The 12,790-nt window shown below is 42.7% G+C and overlaps 1 protein-coding gene across 2 annotated transcripts in view; it reads left to right on the forward strand.

Moving 5' to 3' along the window:
• Positions 1–12,790, forward strand: part of LOC103302011 (ceruloplasmin-like) — a 74,227-nt gene that overhangs the window by 48,375 nt on the left and 13,062 nt on the right. For both annotated transcript variants that reach the window (XM_008159003.3, XM_054714111.1), the window contains exon 16: positions 4,347–4,548. In XM_008159003.3, coding sequence (XP_008157225.2) covers positions 4,347–4,548 — 202 coding nt within the window. The remainder of the gene's footprint in view (positions 1–4,346; positions 4,549–12,790) is intronic.

A 12,790-nucleotide genomic window follows, 5' to 3' on the forward strand; every position in this document is an offset into this window, starting at 1 on the left:
TGTTTTTTGAGGTAGGCCTATAGAGCTATAAAATTCCCTCTCAGGACTGCTTTAATTGTGTCCCATAGATTTTGGATTGTTGTGTTTTCATCGTCATTCATTTCCAGGGTGTTTTTAATTTCTTCTTTGATCTCTTTTGTAACCCAATCATTGTTTAATGGTATGCTATTCAGCTTCCAAGTGTTTTATTTTTTACTAGGGACCCGTTACAGGAATATTTCCTGCAAGACTTCTGGCAGGTTTCCCTCCCACCACGGCCACCTCTCCTGCCCCCCACAACCTCTCCCACTGCAACAGGCAGGGTGGGAAGGGTGGAATGGGTGTGCCCCGCCCACCCAACCCAGCCCACCACCACCTCCCCCTCTGCAGCCCCTCGGGGGACACAGCAGCTGCCGCTGCAAGCCTCGCCCTGCACTCCTGACCCGTGCCCACTGCCGCCGCCTCTGAGCACCCCGACCCGCCGCGCCCACTGCTGCCACCTCTGAGCACCCTGACCCGCTGCGCCCGCTGCTGCCGCCTCTGAGCACCCCGACCAGCCGTGCGTGCTGCTGCTGCTGCATGCCCCACCCCACCCACCCGCCCCACCACACCCCTTCCACAGCCACCACCGCCTCAAAGGCCACCGCGGCCTCACACACCGCCCGCCACTCCCCGCTCCCCACCTCTGCTGTGCGCCACGCCCACAGCCACTGCCCGCCACAGCCTCCGAAGCCGCCGTGGCAGCGCACACCACCCGCCATGCACCGCACACTGCCACCACTGCCTCAGAGGCCACCATGGCCACGTGCTCCACAGCCGCACTGCTGCCGGCCCACGCAGCCGCCTTGCTTTCTGCTTTCTTCACTCCTCCCTCCCTCAGCGTATGCAAATTAACCGCCATCTTGTTCACTCTGATTGGCTGTGGGCATAGCGAAGGTACGGTCAATTTGCATATTACTGTTCTATTAGATAGGATTGTAGTTTATTTCTAATATTATGCAATTGTGGTCTGAGAATATGCTTGATATGATTTCAGTATTCTTGAATTTGGAGAGACTTTGCCTGTGACCCAATATGTGGTCTATCTTTGAAAATGTCCCATTTGCTCTTGTGAAGAACATATATTCTATGGATTTGAGGTGAAATGTTCTGAAGATGTCAATTAAATCCATCTGATCTAGTGAGTCATTTAGAATTGCTGTTTCTTAGCTGATTTTTGTCTAGATATGTCAATGGGGTATTAAAGTCCCCTACTATGATTGTATTGTTGTCAATCTCCAGGAGTTTTTTGTTTTGTTTTGTTTTGTTTTAAGTATTTGGGTGCTCCTGCATTGGGTGCATATATGTTTATCAGGGTTATATCCTCTTGTTTTGTTGATCCCTTTAGTATTATGAAGTGACCTTCCTTATCTCTTGTTATAGCCTTCACTTTGAGGTCTATTTTGTCATATATAAGTATTGCTACCCCAGCTTTTTTTTTTTTTCATTTCCATTTCCCTGAAAGATATTTTTCCATTCCTTCACTTTCAGTCTGTGTGAGTCTCTTATTCTGAGGTGGGTCTCTTGTAGACAGCATATATATTGGTCATGTTTTTTTTATCCATTCAGCCACTCAGTGTCTTTTGATTGGAGCATTTAGTCTGTTTACTTTTAAAGTTATTATTGATAAGTACTTGTTTATAGCCATTTTTATTTTTTGTGCCTGTGTTTTTTTCTTCCCTTTTTATTTCTTCTTTTTATAGCAGCCCCTGTAGCATTTCTTGAATTGCTGGCTTGGTGGTGATAATCTTCCTTATCCTTTTTTTGTCTGTGAAGCTCTTTATTTCCCCTTAAATTTGGAATTATAGTCTTGCTGGATAGAGTATTCTCAGATTCAGTCACTTGCTTTGCATCACTTTTTAAATTTCCTTCCATTCTTTTCTGGCCTGATGTGTGTCTGTTGAAAAATCATTTGATAATCTAATGGGAGATCCCTTGTATGTAACTTTCTCTCTCTCTCTTGTAGCCTTTATAATTCTCTCTTTGTCCTGAACATTTGCCATCATAAGTATGATATGTCTTGGTGTGAATCTTTTCAGGTTCATCTTGTTTGGGACTCTCTATGCTTGTGTGACTTTTTCTTCCCCACATGGGGGAAGTTTTCTGACATTATTTCTTCAAAAAGTTTTCTAACCCTTGTTCCTCTTCCTGTCATTCTGGCACCCCTATTTTTTCATATGTTGCTTTGTTTCATGTTGTCCCAAAGCTCCCTTAGGCTCTCCTCCTGTCTTTTAATTTTTTTCTCCAATTGCAGTTCAGTTTGGGTGTTTTGCTTCCCTGTCTTCTAATTCGCTAATTCGGTCCTCTGCTTCTCCTAGTCTACTGTTGAAACTTTCCATGGTTTTTTATTACAGCTATATCACTCTTTATTTCTTCTTGATTCTTACATAAGTTGTTGTTTTTTTTCATCCATCCAGTTTATGAACTCTAGGACCCTTATTCTGAATTCTTCTTCTGACATATTACATGCCTCAATTTCACTTAGCTGCTTTTCTGGTGAATCCTCCTTTTCTTTCCTTTGGGGGATGTCTTTGTCTACCAATTTTTGCTCTCATTGAAGGATCTAGCTATCGAGTCATGCAGGGACTTCTCTTTGAGTGCAGTGGTTCCTCGGGAGGTGGCTGCTCCTCAGGCAGTCACAACAGTGGCTGCTCCTCTGTTGGCAGCAGCTCCTCTGGTGGGCCCTGTTTGCAGCAGTGTTGGCTCTTCTGGCTCTTGCGGGCAGGCTGCTGGTGCAGCTGCTGCTCTTTGGATCGGGGCAGACTGCTCATGGGGCTGCTGCTCCTCAGATGGGGGTGGGCTGCTGCTCCTCAGATGAGGGTGGGCTGCTCATGAGGCTGCTGCTCCTCGAATGGGGGTGGGCTTCTCACAGGGCTGCTCACACAGCTGCTGCTCCTTGCACGGGTATGGGCTGTGTGTGGCTGCTGCTCCTTGGATGGGGGCGGGCTGCTCTTCAGATTGCACTGGGCTGCCCATGCAGCTGATGCTCCTCAGACAGGGGGCGGGCTGTTCACGTGGCTGCTGCTCTTTGGATAGGAACAGGCTGCTAGCGTGGCTGCTGCTCCTTGGACAGGGTTGGGCTGCTTGCAAGGCTGATGCTCCTTAGCCTGGGGCAGGCTGCTCAAGGGGCTGCTGCTCCTTGGGTGGGCATGGGCTGCTCACGTGGCTGCTGCTTGCATGGTTGCAGTACTGTGGACGTTCTCCAGGTATCTGCCCTTCCCAGCTTCATATGGTCTCACTAGCTGTGTCTACTTTGCCAATTCGGGGTGGATGTTATTTGATTTAGTTGCTCATTCTGACTGCTCTGGGACAAAGCTCAGGACATGTCCATCTATTCTGCCACCATTTTGTCTCTCTCAAATCTCAGTTTTTATTATATCTCCTAGAAATTATAACAGAAGAAAGAAGGAATTTATTTTTGTTTTTAAAATAATCTTAGTTCTATGTAAAATTTATATTAAGTAACCTAAATATTGCTCAGCTTTTAATCCTACATAGGCTTGCATCTTTCAAGAATAAACTATTAAATATAATTACTTATATTTATGACATTTTTCAAAATGTCACTATAATATCCTCTGCTTCATTGAGTCAGATCTGAGTAACAGAAAACAAAGTATGGAGTTTGAAAATTCTATGATTAATAAAAATAAATATATACATTTTACATATTTTTTAAAACCCTCAACTCTGGAGTTATAGTTTATTTGCATTTTTTAAAGAGTCCCCTCTTTGAACTTTTAGCGATTTGGGCCACTTTGTACCTGGAACATAAATCTACTCAGACATTCAACCCCAAAACAAAATTAATATAAACAAACCAAGGCTCCTGGCTGGAGGTGCTGTGGGAACAGAGGCATCACAGAAGAAAGGATCTGAGACCTTTAAAATCTCCGCCAACCAACTCCAATGCCAGGGAATTCTAATTAAAACCAAAGTTCTGTTCTTTAATTATATTTTCATAAATACAACTAAATCCATTGAAGAATGTGTCCAAAATCCATCCCAGAAGCTTGTTGTTCTCTTTAAACTTCAACTCCAATAAATGAGATGATAATTTTTCTTTAATCAAAGATTTAGCATGTTTTTTGTTCCTTACTCTCAGACTTAGCATTCTAATAATTAAAAAATCAGGATCTATAAAACAAGCAAGCAAACAAACAAAAAACCCTCAGTATCTAATCTCACTAAAACCAAAACTTGATTCCATTCTTTTTATTACTACACTTGATCTTAGCCAAAAGGCCAAGAAGCGATCCATTCTTTTTATTGATTGGGGGAAATTTTTAGTTGTGGGCATGGTTAATAATCTTGCTTTGTTTCTTCAGGATCTTAACAGTGGGCTGGTAGGCCCTTTGATAGTATGTCGCAAAAACACCAAAGCCAACATAGTTCACCGTGTTCTCCACTTCATGATTTTTAATGAGAATGAATCCTGGTACTTGGAAGAAAATATCAACACCTATTCTCTAGGACCGAACCAAGTAGACCGGAATGATGATACTTTTAACTTCAGCAATCAAATGCATGGTAATGTCCACTAACTGACACCCCAACTGTAGCCTACAGCATGTTTTCCACAAAAGGAACAGATGAAGTTCAAATTTGTCAAGCTCAGCACAGTTTAGAAAACATAGACACATACAGTTGTGTATATATCACATGACAAACTTTTCCCATAAATGGCCAGATAGTAAAGAATTTGAGCTGGAGGTAGCTGCAGGGACAGAGGAACCATTCCATCTCTGCCATAAGCTGTCTTCCTCTCTGTTCTTGAAGCACAAAAGCCCCCATAGACAAGAGGCAAACAAATAGAAGTGGCTGTGGGCCAAGACAACTTTATTTATAAACACTGAAACTTATAGTTCATATAATTTTCACATCAGAAAATATTTGCCTTTTTAATTATTTTTTAAAATATTTTTTAAATATTTAAATACTTAAAAACCATTCTTTGCTCATAGGCCATAGAAAAATGCAATGAATGGGCTGGATCTGGTCTCTGGGTTGTACACCACTACCTTGGTAGTGTGGCAAATTCTTAAGCCGTGCAGGCAACAGAAAACCAGGAATATCAGCTGCCACTTCTGGAGGCCCTCACTAAACACTTTCCCAAACATTTCACCTGGGTGAACATAGGGACAGATGGAGTTTGAGGCAAACTAGAGAGCACAGGGCCCCACACACTCCTCCCCACCACCTTCACCAAATGACCTTCATAGGCAGAGCTTTTAAAATCCCCATGCTTATCAACCAAAATTTTCTTATAGGTTGATTGTAAAAAGGCTCATTCTGTTTATGACCTTCCCCATCTAGAATCACAGCAATAAGACAATTATTCAACTAGCAAACACATAAACAATCTCAATCACAATCTTACTTAATCTAGTCTTTAGCAAGCTCAGGAAGATGACTAGTTAATTAAACCTTAAATAAGGCAAACACAAATATAATCATTTCCAATTTCTTAGTTTTCCCCCTGCAAGAAATATATGTAAACTTAAAATTAATTTAAGGACTACATCTGTTCTAATTATCATCTTACTAGGCCCTAATAAGATACACAGACCCAGCTGGGCCATCTTCTGTCCAGCTGTTCACAGTGTGGGGGCTGCAGATTGTGCATTGCTACAATTCAAGGCTGACTTGGGGGAATGTTGCAACTGAAACAGAAACACAGGGCTGTCTTTTACATTCCTATTTGGAGGTCAAAAAAGATTTCATGAAGGGAGAAGACACTGAGTATTTAAGAATGCATAAGAATCTGTCTAGTAGAAAAGGAAGGAAATATGAGCTAAGTCACACAGCACCTGGAAAGAAAAAGCCAACAGAATTGTGGAAGACCTTGAATACTTTGTTGAGAATGTAGACTTGGTGTAAACCAGGGCTTCTCAAGCTCCCCTCTAGTGACATTTTGGGCCAGATAACTTTTTGTTGTGTCAGGCATTGTAGGATGTTTAGCAGTATCCCTGGCCTCCATCCTATAGATGCCAGTAGCACCTTCCCCCAAGCTGCGACAGGAGAAGGCGCTAAAAATGTCTCTAAGCATTGCCAAAGGTCCCCTGGAGGACAAAGTTCTGCTGAGAACCATTGTGCTAAAGGCACCGGGGGCACTGAACTAGGGAACTATAGGAATAAACGCGTATTTCAGGAGCAGCTCTGGCAGTCATCTAAGCACTTGTGCTGCAAGTGTGGCCCATGGATCAGCAACAGCGTCACTTGAAAGTTTGTTAGAAATGCAAAATTTTAGGCTTAACAGGACATCATAATCTGCATTTAAAAATGTTTATTGAATTTATTGGGGTGCCATTGGTTAATAGAATTATATAGGTTTCAGGTGTACAATTCTATAAGACATCACCTGTATATTTTATTGTGTTCACCACCTCAAATCAAGTTCCTTTCATCACCATTTATCCCCCCTTACTCTCTTCTACCTCCCCTAACCCCTTTTCTGGCCATCACCATGCTATTTTCTGTGTTTGGTTTTGTTTGTTTGCTTTTGTTTTTGTTAGATCTGCATTTTAACAAGATTCCCAGATCAGATGCACATTAAAGTTTAAGAAGCACTGGCCTAAAGCAGTCTCCTTGTTTTTTCTATTACATCTATCCACCAGCTAAAAGTGTTAGAACCCTACCTACATTGATATATGGTTATAGATGATATCTTTCTAACACTGTATTAATGCATTTTATACATTTCCAAAAAAACCCACAAAATAGAAAGTTGAAAAGGAACATTTTAATATTTTCTTCCTATTACCCTTTGAAAACCATACCTACATAGAGGATTAGAGAGGGAGAGAAACGAAGAGCTGGGACTTCAGGCAGATGGCATTTCAGTCATACCAGTGACAGATCATGGAAGTTTGACTTAAGGCAGTTAAGTGGGAACACACAACCCTAACATTCTAAGAGCCTCTTGTGGTTATTTTAAATATACTTTAAATACATAGACATGTTAAACTATCCATCAATTTAAGTATCTTTAGTTATGAAATATTCAAGTTCAACCCAATTGTGTTAAAGCAAAACCAATGCCTCATTTGCTCAAGCAAGAAAACTCACTAGTACTAGACACAGCCATGAATGGATGTTTAGTCATGTTTAACCGCATCCTCAAGCTTGCTTCAAAATCCTCATAGCCTCTGAAAACATCTATGATTCTTTCTTTTTTAAAAATGTATTGGGGTTCATTAACAAAACCATACAGGTTTCAAGTGTAAAACTCAACAAAACATCATCTGCACACTGTATCATGAGCCCATGGCCCAAAGTAAAGTATCTCTCTGACCCCATTTATCCCTTCTTTGCCCCCTTATACCTCCCCCCAACCCCTTTCTCTCTGGCTATCACCATACTGTTGTCTCTGTCTATGTGTTTTATATAAGTAATATTTTTAGTTAATCCCTTCATCTTATTTTGCACCTACTCCCCCAACCCTCCTCCCCTTTGTCAGTCTGTTCTATATATCTATGTTTCTGTTTCCATTTGGTTTGTTAAATTATTTTGTTCATTACATTCCACATATAAGTGAGATATATGATATTTTTCTTTCTCTGACTGGCTTATTTCATTTAGCATAATATTCTCCAGGTCCATCCATGCTGTCACAAAAGGTAAGCTTTCCTTCTGTTTTATGGCCGAGTAGTATTCCATTGTGTAAATATATCACAGCTTTTGTAGCCACTCATCTATCAATGGGCATTTGGGCTATTTCCAAATCTTAGCTATTATAAATAATGCTGCAATAAATATAGGGGTATATATATTCTTTCAAATTAGTGTTTCAAGTTTCTTCAGATGTATTCCCAGAAATGGAATCATTGGGTCAAAAGACAGTTCCATTTTTAATTTTTGAGGAAACTCCATACTGTTTTCCACAGTGATTGCATCAATCTGCATTCCCATCAACAGTGAACAAGGGTTCCCTTTTCTCCAGATCTTTGCTAGCACTTATTGTTTTTTTATTTATTAATGATGGCCATTCTGAAAGGCATGAGGTGGTATCTCATTGTGGTTTTAACTTGCATTTATCTGAATAGTGATATTGAGCATCTTTTCACATGGCTATTGTCCATCTGTATGTCCTCTTTGGAGAATTGCTTATTCATATCCTTTGCCCACTTTTATTTGGATTATTTATTTTCTTGATGTTGAGTTGTATGAATACTTTATATATTTTAGATATTAACCCCTTTTCAGATGTATCATTGACAAACATGTTCTCCCATTTGTCATCTGCAAAAAATGACAATTTTATTTTCTCCTTTCCAATTTGGATGCCTTTTATTTTTCTTCTTGAGTGATCACTGTGGCTAGGACTTCCAGAACTATGCTGAATAAGAGTGGTAAATGCAGACATCCCTGTGTTGTTCCTCTTTTTAGCCACGGTGTTGGCTGTGGGTTTGTCATATATGGCCTTTATTATCTACACTAATAAAAGAGAAAGATGCAAATTGACCATACCTTTGCAATGCCCACCAGCCAATCAGGAGTGAGTATGCAAATTAACCCAACAAAGATGGCATGTTAGTTTGCATACACAGGCCCAAGCGGCCAGGGGCAGAATGCTTACATCATCACCATGGCGACAACGCAGGCGTTCCGCACCACCCCGGGGTCTCTGGGCAGCATGGGAAGGCAGAAAGGCAGCTCTGTGCCAGAGCGAAGGCGGTGCTGGCAGCCAGGGAAGGAAGGCCCATTCTTGCATGAATCTTTGTGCAACGGGCCTCTAGTGTTGATATATGCTCCCTCTATTTCCACTTTGATGATAGCTTTCATCATAAATGGATGCTGGATTGTATCAAATGCTTTTTCTGCATCTACTGATATGATCATGTGATTGTCCACCTTCATTTTGCTATATGGTATATCTCATTTATTGATTTGCAGATATTGTACCAGCCTTGCATCCCCAGAATAAATCCAACTTGGTCATGGTGTATGATCTTTTTAATGTATTGCTGGATTTGGTTTATTAATCTTTTGTTGAGTATTTTAGCATCATGGATATTGGCCAATAAATTTCTTTCTTTGGAGTATCTTTATCTGGTTTTGTAATTAGGGTAATGCTGGCCTCATAAAATGAAATTTGAAAGTTCTTCCTACTCTTGAATTTTTAGGAATAGTTTGAGAAGGATAGGTGTTAGTTCTTTGAATGTTTGGTAAAATTTGTCTATGAAGCCATCCAGTCCAGGACTTCTGTTTGCTGGGTTTTTTTTATTAAATTACTACTTCAATTTCATTAGTTATAATTGGTCTATTCTGATTTTCTGATTCCTCCTGAATCAGTTTTGGAAGATGGTATGTTTCTAGAAATGTATATACTACTAGAGGCCCCATGCACGACACTTGTCCCTCAGCCCGACCTGTGCCCTTTCGCAGTCCAGGAGCCCTTTCGTGGGCAGTGGGCCTAAGCCATCAGTCAGACATCCTCAGCACTGCCACAGAGGCAGGCCACTGTGCTCGCCAGCCATCAGCTGGCTTGTGGCTGAGCAGCGCTCCCTATATGGGAGTGCACTGACCACCAGGGGGCAGCTCCTGCATTGAGCGTCTGCCCCCTGGTGGTCAGTGTGCTTCATAGCGACCAGTTGTGCCACCATTCAGTCAATTTGCATATTACCCTTTTATTATATAGGACTAGAGGCCCGGTGCACAAAATTTGTGCATGGGGGTCCCTCAGCCCAGCCTGCACCCTCTCCAATCCAGGAGCTGTCAGGGGATGTCCTACTGATGGCTTAGGCTCACTCCCCATGGTTCTCTGCTCTCTGCTGGGCTTAGGGCTTTGCCGCAGCCATGGAGATGAAGCCCCATGCCCTACTGTCCGCTCTCTGTCTGCTGGGTCTGGGGGCTTCCCCGCCACTGCCATGCTAAGGAAGCCTCCATGCCCCGCTGTCTGGGCTCTGTCTGCCATGTCTGGGGGCTTCCCTGCCACTGCCGCACTAAGGAAGCCCCCAAGCCCATCTGTCTGGGCTCTGTCTGCCAGGCCTGGGACTTCCCTGCCATCACCCTGCGAACGAAGCCCCCATGCCCTGCAGCATGCTCTGTCTGCCGTGTCTGGGTGCTTCCCCACCACTGCTGCACTAAGAATCCCCCATGCCCTGCTGTCCGGGCTCTGTCTGCTGGGCCTGGAGCTTCCCCGCCATCACCCTGCGAACAAAGCCCCCATGCCCTGCTTTCTGGGCTCTGTCTGCCGTGTCTAGGGGCTTCCCTGCCATGCTGCACTAAGAAACCCCCATGCCCTGCTGTCCGGGCTCTGTCTGCCGAGCCTGGGGGTGTTCCCGCCACTGCCGTACTAAAGAAGCCCCCATGCCCTGGGAATGAAGCCCCCATGCCCTGCTGCCTGCACTCTGTCTGCCTGGCCTGGGGGCTTTCCCGCCTCCACCCTGCGAATGAAGCCCCCATGCCCTGCTGTCCAGGCTCTATCAGTGACAGGCCTGGACACTCCAGCCTCGCCACTTGATCCCCGCAACCCCCGGCCGGGCCGACAGGACCAGACACTCGACCGGCAGGGCTGAGGGGACTGGGCGCTGCCATCTTGTGGCTATGGGTGCTGCCATCTTTGTGACGGAGTGACGGTTAATTTGCATATTACTCTTTTATTAGATAGGATGACCAGATTGTCCAATTTGTTGGCATATAGTTGTTTCTAATATTTTCTTACAACCCTTTGTATTCTGTGATGTCAGTTGTTAACCTTTCTCTCTCATTTCTGATTTTATTTATTTGGATCCTCTCTCATTTTTTGTTGATAAGTCTGATTAAAGGTTCATCAATCTTGTTTATCTTTTCAAAGAGCCAGCTTTTGATTTTTTTGTTTTATTTTTTAGTCTCTATGTCATTTATTTATGCTCTAACCTTATTATTTCTTTCCTTCTACTTATTGGGCTTTGTTTGTTGTTCTTTTTATAATTTTTTTAGGTGTAGGATTAGATTGTTTACTTGAAATTTTTCTTGCTTCTTGGGGTAGGCCTGTAATGCTCTGAATTTTCCTCTCAGTACTGCTTTTGCTGTGTCCCATAAATGTTGGGTTGTTTTGCATTCAACTTTGTTTCCAAGTAACTTTTTATTTCTTCCTTTATCTCATTGTTGATCCATTAATTGTTTAATACCATGTTATTTATCCTAAATGTATTTGAGTGTTTCAGTTTTTTGCTATAATTGATTTCCAGTTTCATACCATTGTGGTCAAAGAAGATGCTTGATAGGCTTTCAGTCTTGTTGAATTTATCTTGTACCCTACCATGTGGTATATCTTAAAGACTGTCCCATGTGCACTTGGAAAGAATGTATATTCAGCAGCTTTGGGATAAAATATTCTCTAAATATCAATTCAATCCATCCAATCCAGCTTGTTGTTTAAGGTTGCTATTACCTTATTGGTTTTTTGTCTGGAAGATCTCTCCATTGATGCCAATGGGGTGTTCAAATTCCCAACTTTGGCCATATTGTTAATCTCTCCCTTAAATGTCCACCAAGATTTCTTTATATATTTAGGTGTGACTATGTTGGGTGCATGTATGTTTACAAGGTCACCTGTTGGGTTGATCCTATTAGTTTTATTTAATGTCCTTCTTTGCCTTTTGTTATGGGCTTTGTTTTGAAGTCAATTTTGTCTGACACAAGTATTGCTACCCCAGCTTTATTTGTTTGTTTGTTTGTTTCCATTTGCATGAATTTTTTTTCTATCCCTGCACTTTCATCCTATGTGTATCTTTTGTTCTGAGGTGGGTCTCTTGTACACAGCATATATATGGGTTATTGTTTTTTTTATCCATTCAGCTACCATAGGTCTTTTGGTTGAAGGATTAATCCATTCAATTTAAAATTATTATTGACTAGTGACCCAACGCATGAAATCGCATGGCCCTGCCCACCCATGCATGCCCCACCCACCTGCCCCCTGCCCCGCCTTGACCACCTAACCTCTCCACCCAGAACTCAAGCGTGCCTGGCCCTGCCCCCAACCCCTCCAGCCTTCTCTGGCCACTTCAAGCCCCAGCCTTGGTCCTACAAGTCGCCTCAGGCTGGTCCTGCCTCCTCTGGGAGCCTCCCTGCTTCTGCCCCATCTCCAGAGCAATGTGGAAGCTCAGCCTTCCCCTGGCAGGTGGGAAGTGGGGTGCTCTGAGTGCGAGTGGTGGGTGGCAAAAGACTGGTGAGGGGAGGTGCTACAGGCTCTCACCACCATCCTCCCCTCCAAGGGATGTTCCCACCTCCTCCGGGCACCTCTCCATTTCCACCCCATCTCTGAAGATGTGCGGCGGCTCCACCCTGCCACATATGCACATGCAGTCTCCTGCTGATTAGTCATTATGGCATGAGAGTGTCATGACCATTAGCATATTAGCTCTCTATTAATAAGATAGGTACTTATTTATTGCTCTTTAATCTTTATTCCTACATTCCTTTCTATATATATTTATTTTCTTCTTTCTTATTTTTAAAAAAGGCCTTTTAAAAAAATTTTTTTATTGATTTCAGAGAGGAAGGGAGAGGGAGAGAGAGATAGAAACATTAATGATGAGAGAAAATCATTGATTGGCTGCCTCCTGCATGCCCCACACTGGGATGAGCCCACAACCCAGGCATGTGCCCTTGTACAGAATCAAACCCAGGACCCTTCAGTCCGAAGGCCAATGCTCTATCCACTGAGCCAAGGCAGCTATGTCTAAAGAAGGCCTTTTAACATTTTTTGCAATACTTGTTTGTTGGTAATGAATCCCTTTAGCTTTCTTTTTGTCTGAGAAGCTCTTTATTTCACCTTCAATTT

This window comes from Eptesicus fuscus, chromosome 3 (assembly GCF_027574615.1).
Source record: "Eptesicus fuscus isolate TK198812 chromosome 3, DD_ASM_mEF_20220401, whole genome shotgun sequence".
Classification (NCBI taxonomy): Eukaryota; Metazoa; Chordata; class Mammalia; order Chiroptera; family Vespertilionidae; genus Eptesicus; species Eptesicus fuscus.